This window comes from Thunnus maccoyii, chromosome 20 (assembly GCF_910596095.1).
Source record: "Thunnus maccoyii chromosome 20, fThuMac1.1, whole genome shotgun sequence".
Taxonomy (NCBI): Eukaryota; Metazoa; Chordata; class Actinopteri; order Scombriformes; family Scombridae; genus Thunnus; species Thunnus maccoyii.
The window spans coordinates 14,431,084-14,457,612 of record NC_056552.1 but is presented as its reverse complement, the minus strand read 5'-3'; the positions used below and the strand labels follow the sequence as shown (position 1 = coordinate 14,457,612).

At 40.5% G+C, this 26,529-nt stretch overlaps 2 protein-coding genes across 8 annotated transcripts in view; one reads left to right on the top strand and one right to left on the bottom strand.

Annotated features, from left to right (window-relative positions):
- The window catches only part of LOC121886680 (protocadherin-15-like), a 154,988-nt gene extending 148,708 nt beyond the window's left edge, over positions 1-6,280 (top strand). For all 3 annotated transcript variants that reach the window (XM_042396883.1, XM_042396882.1, XM_042396884.1), the window contains 2 exons: positions 234-363; positions 4,802-6,280. In XM_042396883.1, the coding sequence (XP_042252817.1) occupies positions 234-363; positions 4,802-5,572 (901 nt within the window). In that variant the 3' untranslated portion in view covers positions 5,573-6,280. The remainder of the gene's footprint in view (positions 1-233; positions 364-4,801) is intronic.
- Positions 6,281-11,729: 5,449 nt separating this feature from the next.
- plce1 (phospholipase C, epsilon 1) overlaps positions 11,730-26,529 on the bottom strand; it is an 82,812-nt gene continuing 68,012 nt past the window's right edge. For 3 of the 5 annotated variants that reach the window (XM_042396667.1, XM_042396666.1, XM_042396670.1), the window contains 18 exons: positions 26,317-26,424; positions 25,760-25,876; positions 24,622-24,780; positions 24,045-24,180; positions 23,718-23,759; positions 21,059-21,177; positions 20,428-20,545; positions 18,672-18,809; positions 17,368-17,658; positions 17,029-17,192; positions 15,720-15,981; positions 15,465-15,583; positions 15,004-15,132; positions 14,687-14,884; positions 14,017-14,205; positions 13,694-13,906; positions 12,762-12,979; positions 11,730-11,849 (listed from right to left, as the gene is read on the bottom strand). In XM_042396667.1, coding sequence (XP_042252601.1) covers positions 12,806-12,979; positions 13,694-13,906; positions 14,017-14,205; positions 14,687-14,884; positions 15,004-15,132; positions 15,465-15,583; positions 15,720-15,981; positions 17,029-17,192; positions 17,368-17,658; positions 18,672-18,809; positions 20,428-20,545; positions 21,059-21,177; positions 23,718-23,759; positions 24,045-24,180; positions 24,622-24,780; positions 25,760-25,876; positions 26,317-26,424 — 2,676 coding nt within the window. In that variant the 3' untranslated portion in view covers positions 11,730-11,849; positions 12,762-12,805. Of the gene's footprint in view, positions 11,850-12,761; positions 12,980-13,225; positions 13,907-14,016; positions 14,206-14,686; positions 14,885-15,003; positions 15,133-15,464; positions 15,584-15,719; positions 15,982-17,028; positions 17,193-17,367; positions 17,659-18,671; positions 18,810-20,427; positions 20,546-21,058; positions 21,178-23,717; positions 23,760-24,044; positions 24,181-24,621; positions 24,781-25,759; positions 25,877-26,316; positions 26,425-26,529 lie in introns of those variants that run through there. The other 2 variants (XM_042396668.1, XM_042396669.1) reach the window with 2 other exon arrangements.

Here is a 26,529-nt window from a genome sequence, read left to right as displayed (position 1 = left end):
TGAGGGGTTGAAGCTGGTTTAAAATACCACACCTTTAGTTTCTTTTTGTACTGACTGAACAAGTCCATAACAGAATGATTACTGTGTTTCTTGCTGGGAAAATCACACAAAAACACTAAAATTAACAAAGAATTGTCTTTGTTTTTATGCCTTTTGCTCTGCACAGCTTCTTACTGATTATTGCTTTTACATAATGCTGTCTCTTTTTTTTACCCCTCTCTGTCTCTTTCCAGGTACGACCTTCCACAGTACGGCAGTCGCAGGAAGCTGATCTCACCCTCCGGCCTCTACGATGAATATGGAGAGGTTGTTGTCGATGATGACGGCAGCTACTACTACAGCCCACAGGAGTCTGATGGAGAGGTAAACACAAGAAAATGCAATTGAAACAGAACAGAAATTTTAGGAAAGACTGTTTACTGCAGATTGTTTACTGCATAATATTCCGGTGGAGACATAATAGAAATGGTTGTGAAAGTTTTGAACGCAGTGATGGTTTTAGTCTTTTGTTATTGTTGGGAATAAGAAAAATACAGAAGAGTGTAATCCTGATCCTTTCTAACCGAAAAAAGTAGGTGTTTGTTCTCCTCTCTTTTGGGCATGGTTCACTTGAGCAAAGAAAAAATTGGCCACATTTCATGAATTTGTTTTATTGTCAGATTGCTTTGAAGGTTGGGAGACACTATATTTTTAAGGTTTCCTTTGTTTACACTGCTGTGCATTGTACCCACATTATTTGTACAATCGACCACAACAACCAAAAAGACAAAGCTCTAATCTATCAATAAACATGTTGGAGCTAGACCGATAAATTTGCCAATATTGGCTTATTGTAAATATATCGGTATTGGTGTACATGTTCATACAAGAAATCATCTCCATTACACATACATTCATCCACCAGAGTGCACTGAAAAGTTTATTTTTCAACTGCATACTGTGTCTCACTCAATACATAACTATTGTCCAATGTGTCCTTATTGTTCTTTTTAACTCTTAAATATCAGTATCTGCCTCAAAAATCCCATTTCAGTCAGGCTTTAGCAGGCTCTAGGTTCAAGCCTACTCCTTATAATACACCTGACATTGAGAGTGATGCATTTTGCTTTATACATGTCTTATTTGTTCTGCTTTGGTTTTGAAATAATATCATCATGACAACAGGTGAGGAGACAGTTTCAAGGAGGCAGATTAGCCCCCCACCAAACCCACATCCAGCCCAATCCTCCACCTCCTCATGGCTCCTCAAGAAAGACCCCTGGACCCCCAACAACTCAGAGCACCAAAAAACAACCATCAGAGGGCGCAGCAACCGTGAACACAAAGCCTACGAGCTCGAATGCAGCCGCCACATTGAAGGCCATGATGAGAGTGAGCACGCTGCTGTCCTCTGCGAGCAAAACGGCTGGACAGCCTCCAGCCATCCACCCGCCATGGAACAAAGCCAGAATCGGACCAATGCAGGAGGGAGATGGAGGTAGAGACAGGTTGGAAGACAGAAAGGGGGAACGAGTGGGAAGGGGGTTTGAGAGAATGGAGGCGGGGAAAAGAGAAAACAAAGGGGGAGGAAGATGGGGAGGAAGAGATGAAGCAATAGAAAGAGGGAAGGAAAGGGCAGGAAGAGGAGACATGGGAACATGGGGAAGAAGCAACAGAGGTGGCACAATGAATAATGGGATGAGAAATGCTGTGGGAGGAAGAGAAGGCGTTAGGCCAGAGCACAGAGGAGAGCTCCCTGGTTTGTCATCATCTGGCCGGCCTGCCAGCCTGGATGGTGGCGTGGTCATCGACGGGAGTTATTTCCAGACGTCCATTGAAGCCAGCAAACCCCCGCCAGTAAAACAAAAGCTGAGCGAGACCCTCAGTCTTATCTCCCTCGCCAGAAGGCTCCAGGGTCCCGCCAGGGTGGGAGACGAACAGTGGAGCGATGGAAGAGGCTGGGATAGAGGAGAAGAGAACAGTAGGAAGATTCACGACTCCATAGGAGATATGAGCGTTTCTACAGCCGTGGAGCGAGACACAGGAGAGGAGAGGAGGAGGTGGGAGAGAGAGTTAGGAGAGGAGGATATGTTCACCGAGGGATGGTGGAAGAGAGAGAAAAGATTCCATGACAGTGTTGAGCAAAGTGATTCAGAAACCGGAAGTCGCAGCAAAGAGTCTCCGTCAGAATGCAGCCTCTCCGACGCAAGTAGCCCCACCTCGTCTGTCACAGCAGAGCACAACAAGACAGAATCTGATACAGAAACAGAAAAAAATGAGTCCGACTCAGGAACAGAAAGGGAAACTCCTGACACCGACAGAGAGTCAGAGAGTGGGAACCAGGGTGAGGAGGGGTCAGAGTCTGAGAGGGAGTCAGGGTTGGAGAGTGAGGATGAAGGGGAAGAACCGAGCAGGAAAAGCTCAGACGGTCAAAGTGTTAAAACTCCAAGTAGCAGCAGTATTAGTAGTAAAAGTAGAAGTGGTAGTGCCAAGAGAGGAAGCAGCACAAGCTGGCATGATAAGAGCAACCGATCCACAAACAGCTCCAGATATTCAGGCTCTACAGCTTCTAGTTCTAGGCCCAAGACTTCTAGACATTCCCGTTCTTCACGTGAAACCATAGAGGAAGAGAGCGAGGAGGAGGAGGAGGAGGAGGAGGAGGAGGAGACGAAAAGCGTCGGGGGACGATCAAGATGGGCCTCGAACCACATCCAATCAGATGCGATCGACGCCTCTGACGACTTGTCACCCATCATTGAGGACACCGAGGAAGAGGAGAGAAGCCACGCCGATATCACAGAGGAAGGAGACGAGGACGAGGAGGATAAAGAAGAGAGGGATTTGGAAAATGAGTCGGCTGATTGAAATGCAGATGAGGCCTTAGCCCCCCCTTCCCCCAAAGATTAAATTCTTTGCCACTCAGTAAGATCTCAGTGAAAATGCCTGGATTGGGTGTGCAGTCATTACCTGAGTGGAATTTATTGCTGTAATCTCTCTCCTTTTCCTTGTTTGGTGTGATTTACATTACAGGAGTTTAAATTGCCTGCATGTCCTCCGATGCCCTCTCACAGTATCTCTTTTTGCCGGTTTTTAGCTCCTTTCTCCCGCTTCAGTCTTTAATCCCCTTTTTTCCCAATCAGCCTCTACCTCTTTCTTGCTTCCTGTCTGTCTCAACAGCCTTTACAACACTTCTGATACTCTTAAAGCAGTCGTCTTGCTTTCCTCCTGAGCAGACTTATCTCATTTTCCTTTCGTGAAAGCTCTCCTTCCAGGTGCTTATTTCTCTGCTGCTGCGGCTGAAAGATTGTTATTCGCTGACCTATTCTTGTTGCACGTTAAGGTTCGCTCAAGCTTTTTTTTTTTTTTTTTTTTTTTATTAGTCATTTCTTTTTCAGTGTCTATCACTCTCTGTGTATCAGTCAGCTCTTCCAGTACTTGTTATCTGTGGGGGGGCAGAAAAGTTGTTTTCTTTGTAATAGCAAACATTTTCTCTCTTTCACACTATCAAGGTTAAATGGAAAAACTGTGAGGGCTATGGTGTGTGGTAGCAGGTCAGAATTATTTTCACAACCTTTTTCTTCTTCCAAAGTGTGTGTGTGTGTGCTCAGCAGTATTGGCTCCGACCTGACAAAGAGGAGGTTCTACTGTTGCATAGTGTTTTATGTTATAAAGAGTTACATCCACTATGGATTATTATACAGCATATAATAAATATTGCTTTAAAGCATCAATATAAGGTGTTATTTGGAAGAAAGGAAAACCCTGGTGCACTGACCTGTCTTTGCTATGTAGTGTGTTTGCAGTGTGAGTGAAAGTGCAAAAAAAAAAGAGATAAAAAGTAAGTGTACTTGAGAACTTAACACCTTGACAAGCTCTACATGGTCACAAATTACATCTGAGTTTTCAGATGTAAGTCAACACCAGCTGAAAATGTTGTTTCTGCTGACCTCTGGTGGTTAAAGTTCTCACCTTGCTGCAATAAAAATGTACTCAGGGTGTGGTCAATACACCCTGACATCACTGTTCGGTACAGGTCCCACAGATACCAAACTTTAAAGGAAAGGTCCACATATTTTCAGGTCTGTCTTAAAGGAAAACTCATGTGCCCATATGTACATTAAAAGAGTTATTAGTTACTGTACTCATCCATAGTCCTCTTCCTGCGCAAAACAGTCAAGTCAAGTGGGTATTTTCGGAAGTATTTTCAGAACTGTTGAAGCCTCATATTAGCTTCAGCTAAACTTTTAGAATATATATTGTGAGTAAAATATTGATATAGATTTGAAGAAAAAGGTGAACAGGTTCACATTTGCAGAATGTTCTGAAGAAAAAACAATGTTATTACTCTTAAGTCACTCCCTGTCACACAGAGATGTAGAAGAAATGCTTTTGAACTCAATTTATTTCAGTGGGAAGACGTGACAGAAGAGCACTGCAACATGGCTGCAAATTTTTTGTCAAAATTGGAGGTGAAAAACATTTCAAAGTTGTTCAATTTGTGAAGAGGTGAAGCACTGATCATGAGTCAAAATTCAACAGACAACCAGGAAAACCAATCAAAGTTTTTGCCTAACATCTTCAGAGAGCCTTTTGTTTTTCTGTCTGTACAAGGCTTTATAAGAACAAGAGTGATTCATGTCTGAGTGGTCAGGAGTTTGCTCCGTTGCACTTGTAACCACACCACAGTAACAGTGATGTTGCGATGCACTGACACAACCTCGAGTACACTACTACATCACTGCAGCAAAGTGCGAAGTTACCCACTTTTCAGTAGGTTTTACTGTCAGTATTTTATTGACATGTTATTTGTGTGTTTTTCCAGCACGGCAGTAAAAAACGTCGGATCAAGCTGGTGGTGGACCGAGAGTACGAGACCAGCTCCACCGGCGAGGACAGCATGCCAGAAACCCAGCGCAGCCGCTTACCCTCCACCCTCAACAGCCACGCCAACGTTAACGGTAGTATCTACGTGGCTCAGAATGGCTCCATCATCCGCACTCGACGTTCAATGACTGCCACAGGTCCCACGCACACTCTCACCACCACAAACAACAACCTCAAACTCAACTCCCCCGTCTTCAGCACACGGCTGGCCAAGCACTTTAAAAAACTCGACAAAATGGCTGCCACGCTGGAGGAAAGAATGCCCCTCAACAACCCCAGAACAGCAGACGGTGGGTGCAACACTCTGCGCACCTTCCAAAGCTCGGGGACGGCCACCTCTGCAACGGTCACTTCCTCCTTCTCTAACACTGACAACAATAAAACGCTGAATGTTTTTAACACTCGACAATCCAGTGTCTCTTTAGGGTCGACGAGCACCAGCAACACGGGCCCTGAAAGCGCAGCGTCTAAATCAAACCTGCTCAAAGCAGCGCAGGGCGGCACAGAGCAGCCTCAGAGCACAGCAGAGAGAGATGAACTGAAAGAAGGCGAGAGAGAGTCCAAGGTAGATGGCAGTAATGACGACATTGACGACGGACTCGTTATGAGGGAGCCGTTGGAGTGCCCAAGCGACAGAACGCAGTCGGATGAGGAGGAGTTATGGATGGGCCCGTGGAACAGCCTTCACATACCCATGACCAAACTCTGACTGATCCTGACTCCACTTTGCTCGCTCCTTAATGCCAAGATCATTAAAGCGTTCAGACATCATTTCTGTTCATTAGTTGTGGAACTAATGGGGATGCTCCAATCCAATTAAAATAAATCTAATTAACAGATTGGTACTCAGCTAAATGGTGAATTAGCATATTCCGGTATTCAAAGAGAATTTCATTAAGATGTAAGATTTCTCACGTCGACTAAGAAAATGGCACTTATTTTTGTTTAAATTCTGCAAAAACGGATTCAAAGAAAACAAAAATAAAAAGTAACTTCACATCTAATTGGTTATTTACCATTTAAATCATTAATGCGTCGGTGTTTCACAACTGCTCAATATTCCAACCAGAGCATCCCTTAAGCCCAACTGATCTCAGAGCTCCAACACCTTCAGAAGACTGTGCCCAGAGTGAGAGAACTTGTTATATTTCTACTTTGCTAAGAAATAATGAAGCAAACTTGAGGAGAGTCTATGAACTTTTTATAGCCCTTTAAGCGACTGGTGTGTCTGTATGGAACTGCACTCGTTTCATTCAGTATTATAGCTCCTGGTGCGACTCATTACGAATTTGCCTGACACTCTTGCATTGACACATGAAGTCTTGTATTGTTCAAACTTGCCTTTTTATCCTTGTCAAGTTGCTTGGCAAACTTTATCCAAATAAAAGATTTCATCCATTGAACCGTGGACCTTAAATTTTGCACTGTGTTAATGTTTCCTCTCTAGAACTAGAAAGACACGAGCCATGGTGAGAGGTTTGAGTTTCTGAAGGTAAGATGTGGTGTAAAGAACACTGACGTTTTTCTGTGTTTTTCTGGGGCCGATTCAGATATATATATATATATATATATATATATATATATATATATATATATATATATATATATATATATATATATATATATATATATATATATATATATATTCAGATATATATATAAATTTGTAAAGGTTATTTTTAAAGAAATAGCTAGATGAGAAGATTGATAATCCTTGTTGTACACTAGGAGGAGCTGCCTGCCAGCTGCCTGTTAGCTTAGCTTAGCATAAAGACTGGAAACAGCTAGCCTGGCTCTTTCAAAAGGCAACAAAATCTGCCCACCAAAATCTCTAAAACTCACTAATTAACAAGTTATATTGTGTTTGTTTAATGTGAACAAAACCTGTAAAAAGATGAAGAGTAAAAATGAAATTTTTTATTTGCTAGACTATTTCTTTAGCCAGGAGCAGTGACTTCCTGGAGTACAGTTAATTGGTGAGTTTTCGAGGTGCTGGTAGGTGGATTTTGTTACTTTTGGACAAAGAAAGGCTAGCCGTTCCCCCTTTCTCCAGTACGCTATGCTAAGCTAACCGTCTGTTAGCTCCAGCTACATATGTGCTGTACAGATGTGAAGGTGTTATCAGTCGTCTCTAGTTTTTCAACAACTAAATCTATCATGAAATTGTTTCCACCAGCTACTTTTCTCTCTTGCACAAAACATAAAAGTTATTACTGCATCACTCATCAAAGCAGTTTTGGCTTTACTAATGAAAACTGCAGGAAGATTTTTAATGCTGGATATCCTGATCTTGAGGCTCTGATCTTATCCTAAAATTATATTTTTAGGATGAGATCAAATAAGTTTCTTAGAAAAAGTCAGGTCAATACTGAGAGCAAGATTTCCCCTCATCAATTCCTGTTGGTAAGATATACAGACTCAATGTGCATTTACTGTCACATTAAATGCACATCAGTCATGAAAGAGAAATGCAGATGAAAGGGAGGAAGCAGATTAAAGCTTTAAATCGAAAGGCTGGAGATTTTAAAAAGTTTTCCATATATTCTTTGGTTTTAAAAGATGTTTTCATTTTGTTTTTCATTGAGGTTGAGGGTCCAACAGAGACTGTTTGCAAGAGATTATTTTTAATTCCCTAATTACACCAGATCCCAGGAGATCCACTTAATGGAGCACATGGATCCTTCACCCTCATCAAAGTTCATCGACATAAAGGTGGGAGAGCTTTTTAATTGTGAACTGCATGACAATGAATTGTTTTATTAGAAGTCTGAAAGAAGTTGGACCATTAAACTGCAGAATTACCAGGTTTTAAAACTCTCATTTAATTTGATGACTGCATAATTTTACATTGAAGAACTCAACAGAGGGTGCCACCCCGGGGCTGATATTTGAAACTCAGTGCTCCTTATTACCCAGAATTAGCGAACTGTACCGGACAGTAATATTTTAAACAGTTTCTGGAAGGAAGGGCACATCTGAGCTGCTGTTATTGATTCAACTAAATGAGCTGATTATGTCACCGATTCCTGAGTCCACTGTGCTTCAGTGGTGTAGAAGGCAGTCTGAACTTGGCTCATTAATCTACAACGCAGGCAAAAAAGATTTGATTAGTGGCTAAAACTGTTGAAAGGGACATTTAACTCAAAAACAAAGCTGATTTATCGTATGTACTTCATCCTAAACAACAACAAAAAAAACCTCAAATCATGCAGTTATACATAAACTCTCAGATATGCAACAGAGTTAAGTATTTGTATTTTTATTGTGATTCTGCTATATGACAAATTCACAAATTTTCATCCATTTAAAAATTCAAATAAATAGAGAACTGTTCGCTTGACAGTCACATCTTAACATGGGTAGTGAATTTTAAAGGGTATAATGCACATTTTATGGAAATGACAGAGCTAAAGACTAAACATAGCCCACAGTCAGCAAACACATATGTCATATTCAGTGGATATAATGAATACACCAAAATCTTTTTTAAAAATGTTAAATTGTCAGCTTTTTGTCCACATTCATGAAAACTCACAAAAGGCATTAAAAGACGCTGCTCTGTACTGCAGGATAACATGCCAGAAATATGAATACTATACTGAATATTTTACACATAAAGTAAAATATTTATTTACTAAATAAGTTTGAGTAAAGTTAGGGCAGTAGAGTTCATCCTCTCACATATTGAAATAAATAAAAAAAACAATTAAAACTACTTACAGGAAATAATACATAAACAGTTAAATGCCAACCAGGGCTTCACATTAAAATAAATAACATCCAAACACACATTTGTCTCAGGTTCAACATGTTAAGAAATGTTACATTCAGAAATGAGGTCTACAGGTTAGAAAGAAGGAAAAAAAAGGAAAACAGCTCCGCCTGAAGGAAGATTCACTTACTGATAGATTTACAATTTCACAGAAAATGTCCCTTCCTGTCTAGAGTCAGAGTGGATTTCACGCTGTTATCTTAGTGGATATCCAGGGTGGTAGTTAGAACTAGTCACCTGTTTATGGATTGTTATATTTTTGTTTTGCATAATTACATAATTCTCTAGGTTTCATTTATAAAAACAGAAGCCTGAATAGATAAAAGGATTGCAGTGACTATCAACCTAATTACACATTTACACAGAGTTGTGTTTTCTGGGATCACAGCCTGATCCATCTTACTGTAATGTCCATTAGCTTTAAGTGTCATCCTGGCAAAAGATAATAATTGTGCATGAATGATATTAATTTTGACAAATTTTAACAATTCAAGGACAGGGATTAAAAGTAGAGTAGGTAGAACACATAAAAAAGGGTTGAAGTGACAGAATTTAACTATTGCACTAAAACTCAAACATTACTTGGCACTAGCACAGTTGGAAACGCCCTATTTCAGTCTGCCAATTCCAACTTATGTGTTGCAATTTTGATTAGCATTGTTGTAGCAGGAGTAGCTTCAGAACACAAACCTGATTTGATCAGGGAAAAACAAAAATATTTTCATTTTGTAGCTGTAATGTTATGTTGTCACAGGAAACTGTGTGCTCTGTTTATGTGTCAGGAGGCCTTCTTATCATGTCTTGAGAGCAACTGAGTTTAACAATAACGGATCATCAATAGTGGGTTCCTCAGTGTAACTTCAATAGGGATGAGATCTACATATTACTGTAAAAAAAAATTATAAAAATGTGGAAATAGTACACATCAAAACAAAAAAAGAGGGGAAAGTGGCCCCAAATTATATCAAGTTAAAGTACATTCTGAAAGAAAATTGAAATGACAAGTTGAAATAAAGAAAAGCCTAAAGTCTATAATGATTATCAATGACAATCATTACTACTAAATCTATACAGATACTGTATTCAAAATCAAGGACAGAAAGTCTATGCCAATAAACTGAAATTCATTCATTCATTCACAATTCATGCTGTTACGAATAATTTGTGGAATTTCAAGTTTGGGCTCGGAGTAAATTTCCATTAAACTTTAACAAACAGTTAAAACCCCATCCGAACAATGTTTTTATGTGCTTTCCTCAAATCTAAATTCACAACTAGGCTGAAATGTAAAGTAATAAATATGATGATCATAATAAAAAAAACAATTTTTGACCATCTCGTGGCAATCAAGTCTCTCTGTCATTAAACAGACATTAACACAAAAACACTAAAGATAACAAGAAAAGGGGAAAAATGTGCAAAATGCCGTTTGAAGAAGATCAGGCTGTGTTTCTCTGAAGGATCTTAGTGCTAAAATCATCACGGTTCCATTCAAAAAGAAAAAGAGGAAATACTTTAACATGTTAAGGTTTAGTCATTTATCTTCATCTGGTCCTTGTTACATTGAGAGGAAAGTTTTTGTCAGTTTAGGTAAAATGGCTTGTTGTCACTGTTAGCATTCAATCACTGAAGGCCTATTTATTAACTAAAGCTTGTAATGTGTAATATTTGGATTATTTTTCATGTATTTTTTTTCTGGCTAAGTAAGATGCCAGTACACCTCATAATTATTTGTGGACAATGATGACAGAACTAAAATCCTTACTGAAACGAGCTACAGAACATCCTCACAGATACAGCTACAAAATTACCTAAATTTAATGGCAGTGTTGCAACATTTTAAGGCAACAGTAGAAGGGCAACTTTACCAACAACTGTGATATAAAGTTGTGCCACGGTTGCCCCCGTGCGACTTAAAATGCTGTTAATGTATTGTCACTTTTAGGGCAGAGACAATAGTGTCCAAGAAGTAGCCTTAAGCACTGATGCTTCCATTACAGAACATGTCTCACTTTGTTGACTCTTCCTGGGAGTGTTGCCCATCTGCACTGCCCAAAATGTGCCCTTACAGTACTGTGAAACTGGAACAGTAAGAACCAAACAAGCCAGCTTGTCAGCCTCCTTCACAATGCCCTCAGCCAAAAGAGCCCATACCTGAGAAAGAGAAGAATACTGTTTCACCCCATCAATCCTCGTACTCTCCTACATCTCTCCTTCCATTTTTGCTAGCAGATCTCCCTCCATCTGCTGTGTGCTTTCTCTGTGTGACACCAGAAAAGGGGAGTAGTTTGCATTGAATGGCTGCTTTCAATCAAATATATGCTACACTCTTGTAATATCAAACTGTAGCCTACACAAGGATGCAGGCCATCTAATCTTTTGTGCAGCCATTTTTGATTTGTCCTTGAAAAACAAAAGGCATATTCAATTCAAAATAGTTTGAGGTTCACTAAACCAATCCAGAGGTCATATTGCAGCCGTCCCATCTATCTTTTGATGCATTTTTGGGAGATAAAAAACTGACACAGTGTGACTCAAGGATGTGGTTTAGTTGTATGTTTTCTTGGTTATGGGATAATTACTTCTCTGCTTTTGAGTCCCTCATCACATCCCAAATGGCTTCAACAAAATCAGCTGCCCCTGGTAATCTGGACTCTCTATGGAGCCAGACTACAACCAATAAACCAAAAGGAGCCGGAGCTACCTGCCCACATGACCGTCACTGCTCTAAAAGTGAGGCCGGGTCAGTAAATCCGAAAACTCCCGTCCATCATTCAACCGAGCGAAGGGCTGAACACTCATCACCTAACCCATGAATGAGGCTCGGGCCTGTCCACCACCTTCTCAACTAACACAAGGACAGGATCACGCTCCTTCAAGACTTGGAGAGGAGCGTATCCCAGAAGTCCACAATGCGTAGGACCCTCGCTTGAAACGCCTCGCCTCTCTTGGAAAGGGGAATCCTCCGAGTTTAGAAGTAGTCGACGCAAAATCCCCCTCTCTGGATTTCATTTGTGGGTCTTCCAGTTCCTAAGGAGGTGAAGCATCCAGGCTGGCCGGGTGAGAGAGAAGGTGGGGAGGTGGTCCGGTCGGAGGTGCCCCCAAGAGGAGGAGGAGGAGGAGGAGTAGGAAGAGGAGGCCTGTAGGAGCCTTCCTGCCCCCACCCTGCCCTCTGCCACCCACACCTTCAGACCTGCGGCTGCAGACAGATACCCTGTGGAAGAGATAGCATTTATTTTCATTTTTTCTATTTTAGATATCTTTTAATTTAAATTTCTAATGTAAACGGAATATAAAGTAAACCAGAGGTACTAGATTGATGCAAAGACACAACACACCACTTCATAACTAACAACCATGAACTGTTTCCACACTGCAAAGTTAGACTGTTGTATAATGTGTGTTATACAACAGCTGAAATGTTGATGGAAATATAATGTTAGGATATACGGGGGTGGACAGACTAATATAAACAACTCAAACTCTGATGTACGCTGCTACAAACACGGGTCATACTGGGTTGCATTCTAGCTGTTTTTAGCATTTGTTGTCTTGAATTTCCCCAGATTCACTTGTCGTTTTGTGACGGATGAGTTTGCCTCTTTGGAGCTCTGTTATATGTCTCCTGTTGCTTGAAATTGAAAGTCACATATCAAAGTACTGAGTGCCTGACCTATTTTATGCCGTAGCTGACAAATGCTACCAACAGCCATTCAGCCTAAAATTACCCTTCTTTGTAGCGTAGTCTATAATTGTGATTAATTTACTTCAAAGTCCTTTTCCATGAGGTGCTAAAAGGAGGGTATTTTCCTACTTTTATGAAAAATAAGTATAACTGCCGACCTTGTTACATGCTGCTACTCTGGCCAGGACTATTTCTCACCTCCTGCCCATGACTCATAGCTTGATTTTTAGGTAATTTAATTCTACACAATTCTAGTTTTTTCCATTGTACTTTCATGGTAAATAACATCACAATCTGAATCAATTCTATTCATAACCTCCTCGCCCAATTAGTATTGAGAAAAGCAACACGCAATGTACTATTTTATGTCTTTCAATTGTTAAGTTTAACAGAGTGCTCCTTTTCTAACGGTGATGTTAGAGACAACATACGGTACGGTACCTCTGTTGCCTTTCCATGCACAGACAGCAGGCAGAGTGTGAGCCTCACTCCTGGAGCTCTGTCAGAGCCACACAGCATGCAGCTCTATCATCCTTACTCTGGGCAGGACCATCCATGCCACCGCCGCCGCCGCCAGCTGTCATGCTGCGGCTGCGGCTGGTCAGCTTCTTGAGCTCGCTGGCGAATGAAATTACTTTCTTTTTGTCCTCCCGCACCACCTGGAAGCAGAGATTCTTGTTATAGAAATGCATGAGAACCATGTAAGTTTTGAGTATTTTTTATCTCTTTACTTTAGTGAGAAAGATAGCAGGATAAACAACTATACATTTAACACTTTCTTTCTAAATTTGTATTGTCGATTTCTTTTTTGTACACAAGAAGTAATCTGCTTCAATGTTTTTGTCATGGTATATTTGTCCTTTTCCCCAACCACTCTGATATATAAACAAAAACATAAACAGAACTTCAGAATGATTTAACCTTTATTCAACGAGGCAGGTCATTTTACAGAGCATTCTTATTTGCAAACATGTCATCACAAAAGGCCTCGGGTGTAAAAGGATGATGAATAAATAAAATAAATACTGACAGACATACAACATATAAAAACATTAGTACCAGACAAGTTAATTACAAAAACATACACAGGGCAGCAAAGCACACATAACATGTTACAAACAAGGACAGCAACGACAAGTTAAAAGCACATACAAGCCATCATGTACATGTTAAAATACAATAACATGCACATAAGATAATTATTGAGATGTGAAGGAACAGCATGTTAGAGAAACTTTCCATGGCACCATTCTTGCAAGCACATACAAAGGTCACAAGTGTTAGAACACGAACACATATGTCAACACTGTCTTACACAATGAAAATAAGTCTCTACCTTTGAAAATCAGTTACCGTGTTAGGCGCTACTGTACCTGCTCTTTGAATTTAAGAATGAACTTTCCCGCGCCCCGCCAGCGGCTCTGAGCTTGAAAGACACACTCGTGATCCATCAGCACCCGCTGAAGGGGTTTAGCTGTGGAGGACTTCTTAGAGCCAGCGTCCTTGGTCACTTCCTCCATCAGGACGTAGTCACATGGGTTGGGATTAGCTAGGATGGTGTAGGAATACTTGGCCTTTGTCAGAGTCTAGCCAGGACAGAGAGAGTGAGAGAAAAGTTTGGCAACTAGTTTCGAATCCTCAAACCGACTTCAATCATTTTATCTGGTAAAGACCGAGCTTCCTTGAATCTCCTCACCTGCTGTATGATGTCCTGTGCGGTGCTGTAGCGCGGGGCCTTGATCACAGTGTGAGGCTGTTCTGGTGAAACTTCATGGACCTGGACGAAGAACATATCTTCCTCTCCTACTCCCCCTCCTCCGCCTTCTCTTCCTCCCACAGTCACCTCCTCCTCCCCCTCCTGCACTGTGTTCTTCTCATTTAAGTTCTGCGAAAATAAAACCACACAGTAACGTTAAAAATATGTTGAAGCGGCACCAAAGCTAGAAAAATAAGCTCATGGCAGGAGTTGAAAAACAGTGTGTGGTTGAGTTATTTTATGGTTTTCTACAAAGTCAAGAAAATATTTAAAATCTGTGGTGCATGCAACTAGTCTTTCCACATTGCTCACCAACTTCAGACCATTTCTACCTTTAAGTAAGAGTGTTTATAGCACAACTACAACAGCAGAATGTCTTTTGTGTAAGACAACCACAGGGTGGAGCCATAGTTCACATAATATGCCACATAAGTTTGTATGAAGTGTTTTTTGTAGCAGTAATGAGTTTCATGATTGATTTAGCCTACTTACAGTTATGTTATGGTTAACAAACAATATTGATGCTACTATAAACTGTCCCAAATAGGATAAGAGCTCAGTATAAATTTAGATGAATCTACCAAATGTGTCAGAAGAGCTCTGTGCGTACCTCCTCTCTTGTTTTGAGGCAGATCCTTCCCACATATCCCTCCTCAGTGTTCCAGCTGCTGACCAGTCTGACCACCTCCTCCTCAGGCGCTAGGGGGCGATGCTGAGCACAGCGCTTCACCTCGCTGCGCTCCTTCAACAGAGGGACCTTCTCCTCGCACAGGAAGTACTCCGATGGGTTTCCTTCAGATGGTACAATCTGCGGAGGGAAAAAAGTACATATGACAGAATTAAATCTTGTGTGTGTGAGACTGTCCTCTGCTTGGGTTGCTATCACATGATTCAAGCATCGTAAATCTTTATTTTTAAACTACTAACCATGTCCAGCAGTTGTTTGGTGGTGGTCTGCGCCGTAATGCAGAACACCGTGAAGGGCTCAGGACCAGGAGCTCCATGCACTGTTACCCTGTGCTGCTGGGATGTATGTTTCTCCTCTGAACTGAACAGCTATGTGCACAGAAGAAGGGATACAAGGCAGCAGGTTATTATAAAACATCATTATTATATCGTCATGTCTGCTTTATTAAACAGTCTATCTTGCTTTTTCCCTAGAAAGTGTGAGCGAGAGTTCCAAAGTAATGATATTGCTCACAGTGCAACCAGGATGCAAATTAGTTCTATCTTTAGATTATGATTACTTTGAATATTCTTGAATTTTATCTACTGTATTTACAATATCATAAAAGCCAGTGCGATTAAGGTTTACAGGTTCTCAGTGTATAGTGGAGACAAAGTATCAAATGTGCCTCCAACGCCTGCAATCCTGAACTAAGTCTTACCAGGGAAGATTGAGTAGCGCCCCCTGTTGGACCTTCCTCTGTTCTACGGCTGAAGATAAATAAACTGGACACTTCAAGTGACTCATTATGCTGCGTCCTCAACTGGACATGTCTGTAACCTGAAACAAACACACAACAAATCTTAAGTATTTTGACCGCACATAATCCAATACTACTACTAATCCAAAACTAGGGTTTGTGCTTTCAAGTTTGAGTAAATTGTTTAGTTTTATCTGCTGTATCTGAGGCTCTTACCTGATTTGAGGGCCTTCAGAGGCAGAGTTCTCTGAGCAGTAGTCTGGGAACTGTTGTTTTCCACCACGGCGACGCGCAGGAAGCACATCTCTTCAAAGTGCACGGTGAACTGAAAGTGCTCACTCCACATGGGGTTGAGAGTGTTGCGGTGGATGGGCTTGGTGCGGAAGTGACAGCTGTCGATGGGCATGCCCAGAACGTCCACCTCGATGCAGGGGCTGCCTGCGCTGTTGCCGGGACAAACGTTCTGACCAGACACAATCTGAGAAAAAGGAAAAGAGGTGCGATATGATTAATGAGCAACGATAATCATGTTGTTTTTTTTATTGTTTTTATTCCATGGTCTCTAAATCAAACTTATTTTCAGTCCATTTGATAAAAACCTAAGCAGGTCGGAGAGGCCAAACAACAGTCAGTGAAGTCACTCTGACTTGCCAACAGAGACTCTATTTCACCTTCTGTCAGTCTCCTTCTGTCTGTTTCTCTCTCACACAGACACACAGCGTTTTATGAGTATTAGATCATGCCTCTGTTTATACTGCTCGCTTTACCAGATGAGTGTTCATGATGTCTGAGTGTATGTATGCAGAAAATCTATACCTAAACAGTTCAAATCACTAAGAATCTTTACAGCAATTAAAAGCAACAAAACTAACACCTGCAGCTTATCAGCCCAATTTTATTGTGTCTTTTCTAACATTAATTCATGCTGTTATTTACTCAGATTATTACATACCAAAAAATGTAGACTGGCACTAAGTGATGAGTCGTTTGATCTTCATAACCATCAATTTGGTACAGAAACATTCAGGCTTTTAACCTGACTAGAGTTCCACAAGTAATGTGCAATGAGTGACAGAAAGTGATGAAAAGGACTGACAGAAAAATAAATGCAGTCACTGGAGACAAGGGGGGATTTTTCAGACTAAGTATGGACATATTGCAATGCATAGCTGGTTCTCATTCACTGGTATATGGAGAATTAACTGGGTGGCCTTCATGACTGTCAAATAATGAAAGCACATACAGATCATTTTACAATAAAACTGTCCAAACACACCTTAATGGACCTAATATGAGTACTTAAGAGGCGTGTGTGTGCTTGAGTGTTCAGTCATAACAGTCATTAGGTATTGTAGGTATGTAGGTGATGGATAGCAAACAGGCCAAAGAGGTAAGTAATAAAATACGTAAATAGTCAGAAATCTAAAGAAGTGGATCACACAGAGTGAGGATGAGAGTGCAGAAAGAAAACTATTGTGGATTCTGACTGAACATTCGCTCTGTTCTATTAGTCATCTTAACTCACAGTGATGGAATAGACGGCGGGGCTCATTTTCTCCACATCCCTCTCCATTGGACAGAACTGTCGATAGAGCGGACAGCTACGGTCCCACAGCACCACCGGCTTCAGCACATAACCACAGCCGCCGTTGGCCTCGAACAATGCTGTGTTCAACTGCATGGGTAGATCTAGGGAATAAAGAAGATATTGATATAAGATAATATTAACGTGAGTCAATTTTATACCACTATAACCAAAGACAGACCAAAAAAAGAAGAAATGAACTAAAGAAGAGAAGAAAAAGAAGAGAGTGTGCTCCCTTGCATTCAAAGAGAAAACAGCACTTCTCCACTTCGTCCTCACCATCAGTCTGATAGTTGAGGGCCACCAGCTGAATTCCATGAAGCCAGAAAAGCAGAGGATTCGGGTTTGTTGAGTCTATCCTGGTGGCTGCCGGGTATGTCCTGAGCAGCTGGCACACCGTGTGCTGGATCAGCTTCTGAGAGTAGCGTCGGCAAAGGCGCTTGGCGGCGTTCTCGTTGACGGAGGAGATGTGGTAGCACTTGGGCGTGCGGATGATGGCGCTGAGTGAGGTGGGGGGATTGAGGACAGGAGACGTCTGCTGCTCCTCCCAGCTTAGCCGCTCGGTGCCACCTAGAGTGAAGACAGAGGAACATTTTAAAGGCCCTGAAATTCCTTAACCTCAAACTCCCCACAGATGCAGGCATCCTCGGCCGACATTACCATCTTTCAAAGGCTGTAGCAGGCTCAGTTTTAAAGTTTCTGGTATCATGTGAAACTAGACGACCTAAGGCATCCATTGGTACCAACCATGTCATGCTAGCTTGTCGGGCTAACTTGACCTCACTGTATAAAATGACCTATTGTGACCTCTAGGATAATCACAGCCTCATCAAACTTTACAAACACAAACTACAGATCAAATCACAGCATGATTTTTTCTATGGTGTTCCTCAAGGTCTTGGTATGTTAATGTGGTATTTTGGAGGGATTTTTGACCATTTTTATCAATTCTCTAGTGGTCAAAATGGTTAAATTTGGCTATCAACCCAAATGCTATCAACCCAAAAATTGCTGCAACAATTTATGAGACGTATTTAAGTATGGGAATGGCCATCATGTACTTCCATCATAATGCTCTAAGCCCTTATGCACTCTAAACTTTCAACATTTGAATAGGCGCCTAACCAAAACCCAATGTTCATTACAGATTCATGACTAGAATAAATTGTCACACACTGCTGAGCTGCATCTCAGATTAATCTTCAGGTTCCCAGCTTTCAGATGATGTACATCACTTCTATGTTGCATATACTGCTGACCTGCTATCTCCCCCTAAAGATCCCCTGTCCCCCCCTAAAAAAGACAAAAATGTATCTATGGTAGGAGAGGGGGAGTGGAAGAGGTTAAAAACAACATGCTTTCCTGGCAGCAACAGGAAGAACTAAGTCTATATTCATACTGAATGTATACTTTGTCTAACCTGTTTTTTTAAAGTATTTTAGCTTCTTGTCCGATCAAATTCTCCACATCAATCTGCACTTTTTTGTCTACTTCGATGCTTTTTTCATCGTTAAATTTTTATTCCTTCCTTTTTTACATGCTCACACTCATACTAACCATAACCACCCCTTGGCCCTGCGTACCTTTCCCAGGGGTGCGGCTCTGGGTCGTGACCTCCCCCGTTGCGCTGCAGCGAGCAGGAGCTGTGCCAAATATGGACTTCCTGCTTTTTCCCCGGTCCTTCCCTCTGCCAGAGCCTGCCGGAGACAGTGTGGACAGGCCTGGGTTCCCACACACAAGAGGCAATCAGAGGAGAGTGGTCAATACGCAACACAGACATACTGGAGACACCACAATGATGACATTACTATCTCTCCTTCCCAATTCCCAATTTGCCACTGAAAAATCAGAAACCATTTTAAATGCTGTCACTTTTTTTTATAAAGAGGATGTTGTTCTGCTCACTCTCAGGCGTCACTCCAAAAACATTTGTTTCAGTGAGAAAAATGTTGTTGGCAGTCTTGGTGGATGCAGTTTTGAATAATATTAATGGACTTAAGTGCTGTATTATTTGTACAGCTTGCAAAAAATAACGTTTTTTGCTATTCAAACAAATTCTCCTTTGGCTCTTATTTTTTCAGCGATAGAGGCAACGAATCGCCTTGGCAACTTTTGTTCGTTTGTTTGTTTTTATATGGTAATTAAACTACTGCCTCAAAATCAATGATTTATTAATGTAAAAGTGCTGCATGTAGCACATTTAAATACTGCTAATCTTGAGCTATTTGGTGTCAAGTCTGTCACCTTTTATAACAAATATTTGAGATTTAAAAAAAATCATGCCATGCAGTTTATGAATATTGAGTATTGTTAAGATACAATAACATCATTTAAGTGTTTGTACACAAATTTCTAGAAGTATCATGTCCTTGTGAAATCACTTCAGACAAGACAGAGAGAGGGACTAGTCTGCTGTCTGTCTGACTCGGACCATTTGCCCTTTTTTTTTCTCTTTCTCAGATCTCAGGTCCCTGGAAACAGTAAACAAATAAAATACCAGTGGAAACACAAGCCGGTTTATAAGGCCAAATGTCATGTAAAAGAAAAGAGGAGACAAGCAGAGAAGAGGACACTTGAGAGAGGAAAAAGGAGATAAGAGGATGATGTTTAAGGGACAAAAAGAAATATTTTAGATAAATGGTAGAATGGAATGAATATGGATAGGAAAACTTTTATGACTTCATGAACCGCTTAAAACTACAACTAAATCTAACCCTGATTCTGAAGAGCTACGTTTTTTTTTTTCTTTTCATTTCAACCGTTTTAATTTTTTGACTGACAGACAAAACTGACAGAAAGATGAGAAATCTGAACATGGGACATTGCAATTACACACAAAAGCTTCATCAATGCAGTCACCAGGACGCTCCCAAAAAATCTTCCTGCTGCACAGTTGTGCTGTTTTGGGACTGACAGCACAATAAAGTAACCGTATCTTTCCCATGGGGAAAAAGGGATTCATCATCTTAGTGGGTGTCCTCTGTGGGAGAGGAATGAAGTGTAACACAGGGATATTAAATATCTTGCAATGAAAAATATTCAGAAACATGGGGAGTGGTTTGACCTCTTAAATATAACACGAGTGGATTACAGTGGGACAAAACATAAGGAGATAATGAAAATGAAATCATGTCAAGAGAAAAAGAGGAGAGAGTGGAAAACGATTGTGATGGAGAATAAATCACTTCTCACTGGGAAAATAACCCTACAGGCGAGGATGTCAGTGTGCAGGAGAGAAGGAATAAAGGAGAAACTACTCAGAAATATCTTAAAATGAGGAGTGAAATAAGAGGAAGAGCTGTGTTTGACAAAGAGACAGAATGATTAAATATTCCTTACCAGGGAATTTCACAGCCTGGCAGTAGATGACAAGGTCGGACAGCTCCTGGGCGATCTGTCGACTCTCCTTCTTGTTCTGAGGAAGGTAAAACTCCTCGCCCAGCTCCATGTCAAACACCTACAGGTGCAAGCAGACACAGGACAGGGAGAATGCTGTTAACATTTTACTTGAAGAGACAGTGATGTACTACGGGAAACAGAGGCTGAGCTTGAACAGAAGCAGGGACAAAAATACTTGCATGGGTAAAAACTCACCATTTTGCTTCGATCCAAATTATATACTTTAACATCGTCAGCAAATGTAATAAAGCATGTTTATTCTTTTTTTTGTCTATTCCTGTTTACTTGGACATATTTGAATGTTTTTGATGCTATCTAACCAAAAAAAAAAACAGTTGAGTAAAAAAAAAAAAAAACCCAAAAAAGGCTAATAAGCGTTGGCTTGACCTCAAACAGCTAAAATACCCATAAGCACCTATTAGCTACAGAGGGGGATTCCCACTGATCTTTCCAGAGGCTTTTTTTATACTTTCCATCAAGGCTTTTCTTGGGAATTTTGTAAACTATGATTCACTGTAAACACAAAATATATATTTGTTGCTGCACTTATGCCAGTTTAATATTCCCCTACCTTTCCTTTGCTTTGCGTAGTGCTGTCAACCTTCTTCATCCGCTTGGGTATTTCATCAACAGGTTGCTCTTCTTTGTCCACTGAGCTCTTCCCTTCCGGCTTGTCATCCAGGATGTTATCTATGTACAGAAGACAATACAATGAATATTATTAAAGCAGCTAATACCTGGGTTTCACGCCAACCGAAGCCTTTGTTCACTGTAAATTGTTATGGTTGTACTTAGCAGCACCCTGGTGGAAATACGTGTATGAGCGAATGTAGCAGAATGGGTTTTGACAGAGAAAACCTAACTAACCTAAAATTGGGTTATGGTAACTTACTAAACAGGCTGATGACATGTGATGAATACAGTAAAACCACAACCATGTTTAGAGTGTTTCTTGGTGTTTATTTTTGTATTTAATTAGTCTTCTAGAGGACTTTCATTTTGTAATTGTAGATTGTCTGTATCCCATCCATCTCAAATAGGAGGAAATGTTGAAGCAAGTGGGAACAATCACAGCATACAGTAATTATGAAACTATCAGCCGTTATCTATAATTAGTGGAATCCACATCCCTGACTACTTGCAGAACTCATGTTCCCGAGCAAAAGGTCACGATGACCTCTCCTCACTGACACTCAAAGCAATATCTATCAACTGTAAACAGGAGCTACAGTAGGGGGTTCTTGCCTTTGCTCTCATTCCTCCTACACATTCACCGTAGCCAAAACCAGAAAAAAAAGAAACATATCAGTTTGAAAACGCTTTTCATCTCAGAAAACTTGTTTAATTCCTGACTTTTGGAATCTTTTCCTTTGAATAGAGTTGACCCTGACTGTCATCTTGTAGACAGTAGCCAGAGAAATGAGTTAGACCAGACTGTAACAAGAAGGGAGTTATTGTTAAGCTGTGGACGGTGGCAACTTGGCTCCTTAGTACTCAAGTGTTTGTATTCACTGGGCCAGCTGATGTTGAGTACTAAGCATGTAAGGTAAAATGGAAACAGTCAAGGGTGGAAGGAGGTTTATTAAGTAAGGATGTAGCTGACTGGTAGGTTAATATTTCACGGCAAATGGGTTTGCAAAAGTGGTAAAGTAGCCAAACTGAATCACACTATGAGGTTTAGATAAGAGAAATGTTTTTTGAAAGGTTCATGACTGGCAAGTTTTTCCGACAGGGACAAGCAGAGGGCAGGGATTAGGAGAAAGTAGTGCTGGGAGTGGGACCGGGACAGGGTAGTTTCCCCTGGTCTGTTGTTTGGTGTGGGGGCAGCGTAGGGCCTGAGAAACCAGATGGCTTTGTTTTGTTTCCCTGATGAGCCTGCCCAGCCACTGGCGAGGTCACTGACAAATACAGTACAGGGGGGGGGACGAAGAAGAAGGGAGGTGATGTGTTTGTGGGAGAAAAAGGAAGCATTCAGACAACGTACAGTTAAAACACTGACTGAGATGAATAGAACGTAGTTTTTTTTCATTCATAATTACGTATTTCTAAAGGACAATCAATACAGAGCTAGACAGTGTAGTCCGACCCTGCCCTGACTCTGCACCGCATTTTACATATCAGGGCAATTCCTCTGGTACTGTAAGCGGATCAACAGTGTTCTTGCATCGTAAATTAGGATGTGACAAGCAGGCCAAACACAAGCAAGACACACACAAAAACAACACAAGCTTACACCACAAGTACTACAAAAACTATATCCACGTTACTCTAAACAAAGTGTTCACAGTGAGTGAATTTAATTAGAAGATAAGTAATTTTGGATGATGGATGCTCAGACTGCATTTTAATAATGTCACTTCCATTGGCACACGGCACATTAGAAATTATGGTAGCAAGCTGGCAGTTAAGGGCGCTAGTCATATTATAGCAATTATATAACAGTGATAAAACAAGTGTACATCATAACAAACACTCCTGATGTTGCCAACCATTTACTGTATGATCCAGTAGTGCTAAACATATGTTTGGATAATATCTTATTCAGATTCTAAGTCTATTATGAATTAGATTACAAAGTAGAGGTAAACTTGTGTTAACTTCTAAACTGTTGTCAAAATTCTGAAAAAGACAGCGGCGTCCTTTCCAAATGATTTTTTTATTTTATTAGCCATGCTGTTCAGTGGGGGAGGATGGCTTGCCAAACAAGCCCTCAGTGCCCATGAATTAGTCCTCAGTCTCGTCAAAAAACAAATCACCCTGTATCATTTTACTATAAAACAGATTTAATTACATTTTTATTGTGTTCTGTAATGGTTGAAATTTGAAGTGCTGGTTACCATGCGGGGTAGCTACAGTGTAGCAGAACATGAACTGACTTTGTCCATACAAAAAGCAGAAAGCTGGCAGCTTCATGTGGGCACAGACAAGAATCAGTCTACAGCAATGATGCAGATCGCTTCCGCAATTCTACACACCAGTGTTTCCTTTAATTATTCTGCAGTGGTAGACAACCACAGCAAGTAAATTTCTATCTATAGACCATTATTTCCCCAAAAAACTAAAAACCGCAGGGTCAATATCTAAATGCAGCACTTTAAGTGCTAATATAAAGATACTAATGAGGATACTACAAAGTGTTAGATCTTGTAATACACTCCAGCTACCACTGCATAACAAATTTAGAGTGAAACACTCATGCATAGAGAGGCGCAACAGAGCTGTGAATTTACCTTCCAGGCCATACGAGGCAGTAGAGGCTGTGAGGACATCAGCTAAGTGGAAAACAGGCAAAATAAAATAGGAAAGGAAGGGAGTGAGAATAGAGTGTCAACTTAAAGAGAGTCTTCAAGTGTTAAAAAGGAGATAGACAAGATAAAGGTGTGAATAGAAACCGATTCAAAGGTTACAACAGGAGAATCTACATGTAAACTATGTGATGTTTTAACTCGGGGATCAAAGGTAAACTTGTAGGTCCTTAGTTTTTTGATTTTGTTTGTTTTGTGCTTTCAAAGTGTTTTCCTTCCCCCAATCACAAACTCCATTAAAAATCTCTTTACCATCTGATAAAGACTCATAGTCGTAGTCGTATTCGTCTTCTTCCTCTTCCTCTTCCTCATTGGCATGGTTTCCAGACAGAGTAACCCCTGGCGACCCGTTGCTAGCCTGGGCCTGCAGGTGGGCCAGCTGGTGAGCCTGTGAGAGATTAAAAATACTGTCAAAAACAGAAAGCTTGAGAGGTACAGAGAGACAGAGCATATGTTAGAAAGAGAGAGTAAGTGCAGATGTAGAGGTGGACTAATATTTACAAAGATATATCTGTAACTGAAGGTTGTATTATCTGTATCCATTTCCGGAAATAGGCAACCTCTTATCTGCAGAGAATCTACAGTGTATAGACTGAGGTACATTATGTTATGTTTGCTATGTAAACTGAGAGGGAATGGTGTGATACATTTGAGCATTTTAGCATTTATTATTTATGTGTGACAGCACTCTAACGATCAAAAGTGTTAAATATTCAATGCACTAATGCTACCTGGAATGCCCTTTACAAGAAATGCTTATAGTAAAATTTATATTTAATATAAGCATTTCTATGTTTGTGTGGACAGCATGTCTGTCTCTTTTCTCAACCTTCTGTTTGAGGATGTCCACTGGTGCCTGGTGAGCCTTGAGCTTCTTGTTCTTGAGTAGGATCCTTCCTCGCAGCTGCAGCGGCGACGGCAGGTGAGGGTCATCACTGAAGTCGCTTTCAAAGAGGAAGCGCGTCACGAGACGTTCCCCAATCACCGTCTAGTGAATAAATATTTGAACATGATAGATAGACATCCATAAATGATGTCCACTAATGTGAGACACACACCAGTGTGTAAGGTCGACTAGGAAGAGGAGAGGAAACGCTCAAATGTTGTAGAGGAATCCTCAACTAGAGAAAATGAAAGTGCTTTTATCAACACAAACAACACTGCAAATAAACAAACTCACAGTGATGTAAGCTAGCCAGAGGCAAAGAGCTGTCTGAACATGAAAGATTTTTCGTTATCTTTATCAAGTTGGTCTCCAGGGAGGGTGGAATGCTGGGAAGTTTAGTTAGATGAAAGCATAACGATACTCCATGATGTATCTGTTGTGCCCAGAAATGTGTGGCCTTGAGTATATAAATCTAAAAAGATGGGGGACAGTTGTGGCTTAAAGATTAGAAAAGCAAGTCTGTAACTGGGAGACTGCCAAATTGAAATGCCCAGTACAGCTGAGAAAAACTGGGCAAGGAAAACAAATGCTTGCTCAAAAAGTGCTGCTACAAGTACCACTGAAGAAAACACTCGCACCTGTTAAGCAGTTAAGTGGAGAAGTGGAGGTTGTAGATTATTTGAAGGTGTAGGTGATTGTAATTCCCTAAATATTCACCAGGGCTCTGCTGAAATACTTTCTAAAACCACCTAGAAGTTAAGTGCTGCATGCTTAAAAGGTGGTGCTATGGGATTTGTAATGTGACCTAATCTGTGACATTCATTATAAACATAAATGGCAAAAGACTTTTTGTCTCATTATCAATTACAAATTCTAATCACTAATCATAAAGTTTAATACCAGTAACATTAGAAACAAATTAACCACACACAGAAAAACATACATGATAGATCCTGATAATGAAAGTTAGATGTTGTAATGTGAAATGGACATAATGTGTTGCTACTGTAGTTCCTGTGAATTTCTGCTCAGCGCGTTACGTAATTGGTTTTAGCAGAGTCTGAATGAACCGCTTACATACCTTGAAGATCTCAGCCATCTTGCGTTGCTGTGGAAGGGAGCAGTGGTTCTCTATGGACAGGATGACTGGCATGTCAGAATTGACGAATGCACACCGGTTAATTGCTTCCACCACATCCTGGAGGATCATGGGAGAGATTAAATTCTTAGACACAGTGCTCCAAGTCCAATATGTGACAATAAAACTCTTTATGGAAACCAATACTAATGAGATTTACTGAATCAGCCTCTTAAAATAAAATACAGGTGTCTGAAGGTTCTGTTTGGTCCAACTTTGGTTATATAAAATAAATAATATCGATATGACCCTCAAGGGTAACCAGCTGGTGAATTAAGGTCAGCTGAAGTATGTTCTAAAAATTCACATTTGTTTGGTTTTACTGAATCAACAGAATTTCTGCCTGGACTACTTTTGTCAAAATGAATACATCATACAGCAGTACAATAGTTGAGGCATGGGAGCGGAAGGTAAGGAGAGCCAGTGATCGATCGTTTGTTTTTCTTTTCAATCAATGGACATGTCTTTTCTGAATTAAATGATTCATATACATTCCTAACCTTAAAGGGTATTTTTGTAGTGAGTGTGTGTCCATGGTAGATAACTGGCATGCCATCATCTCCATCCCAACAGTCCAATTCAACGCTCCTACATCCTTGAAGCAGCACCTACGTAACCATCAAACAATACAGTATCAACATTAAAAAAATATTAAAAACATTAGAAAAATCTAAAAATGCTGGGTAATGAATTTAACCACTTATTGAGATTGG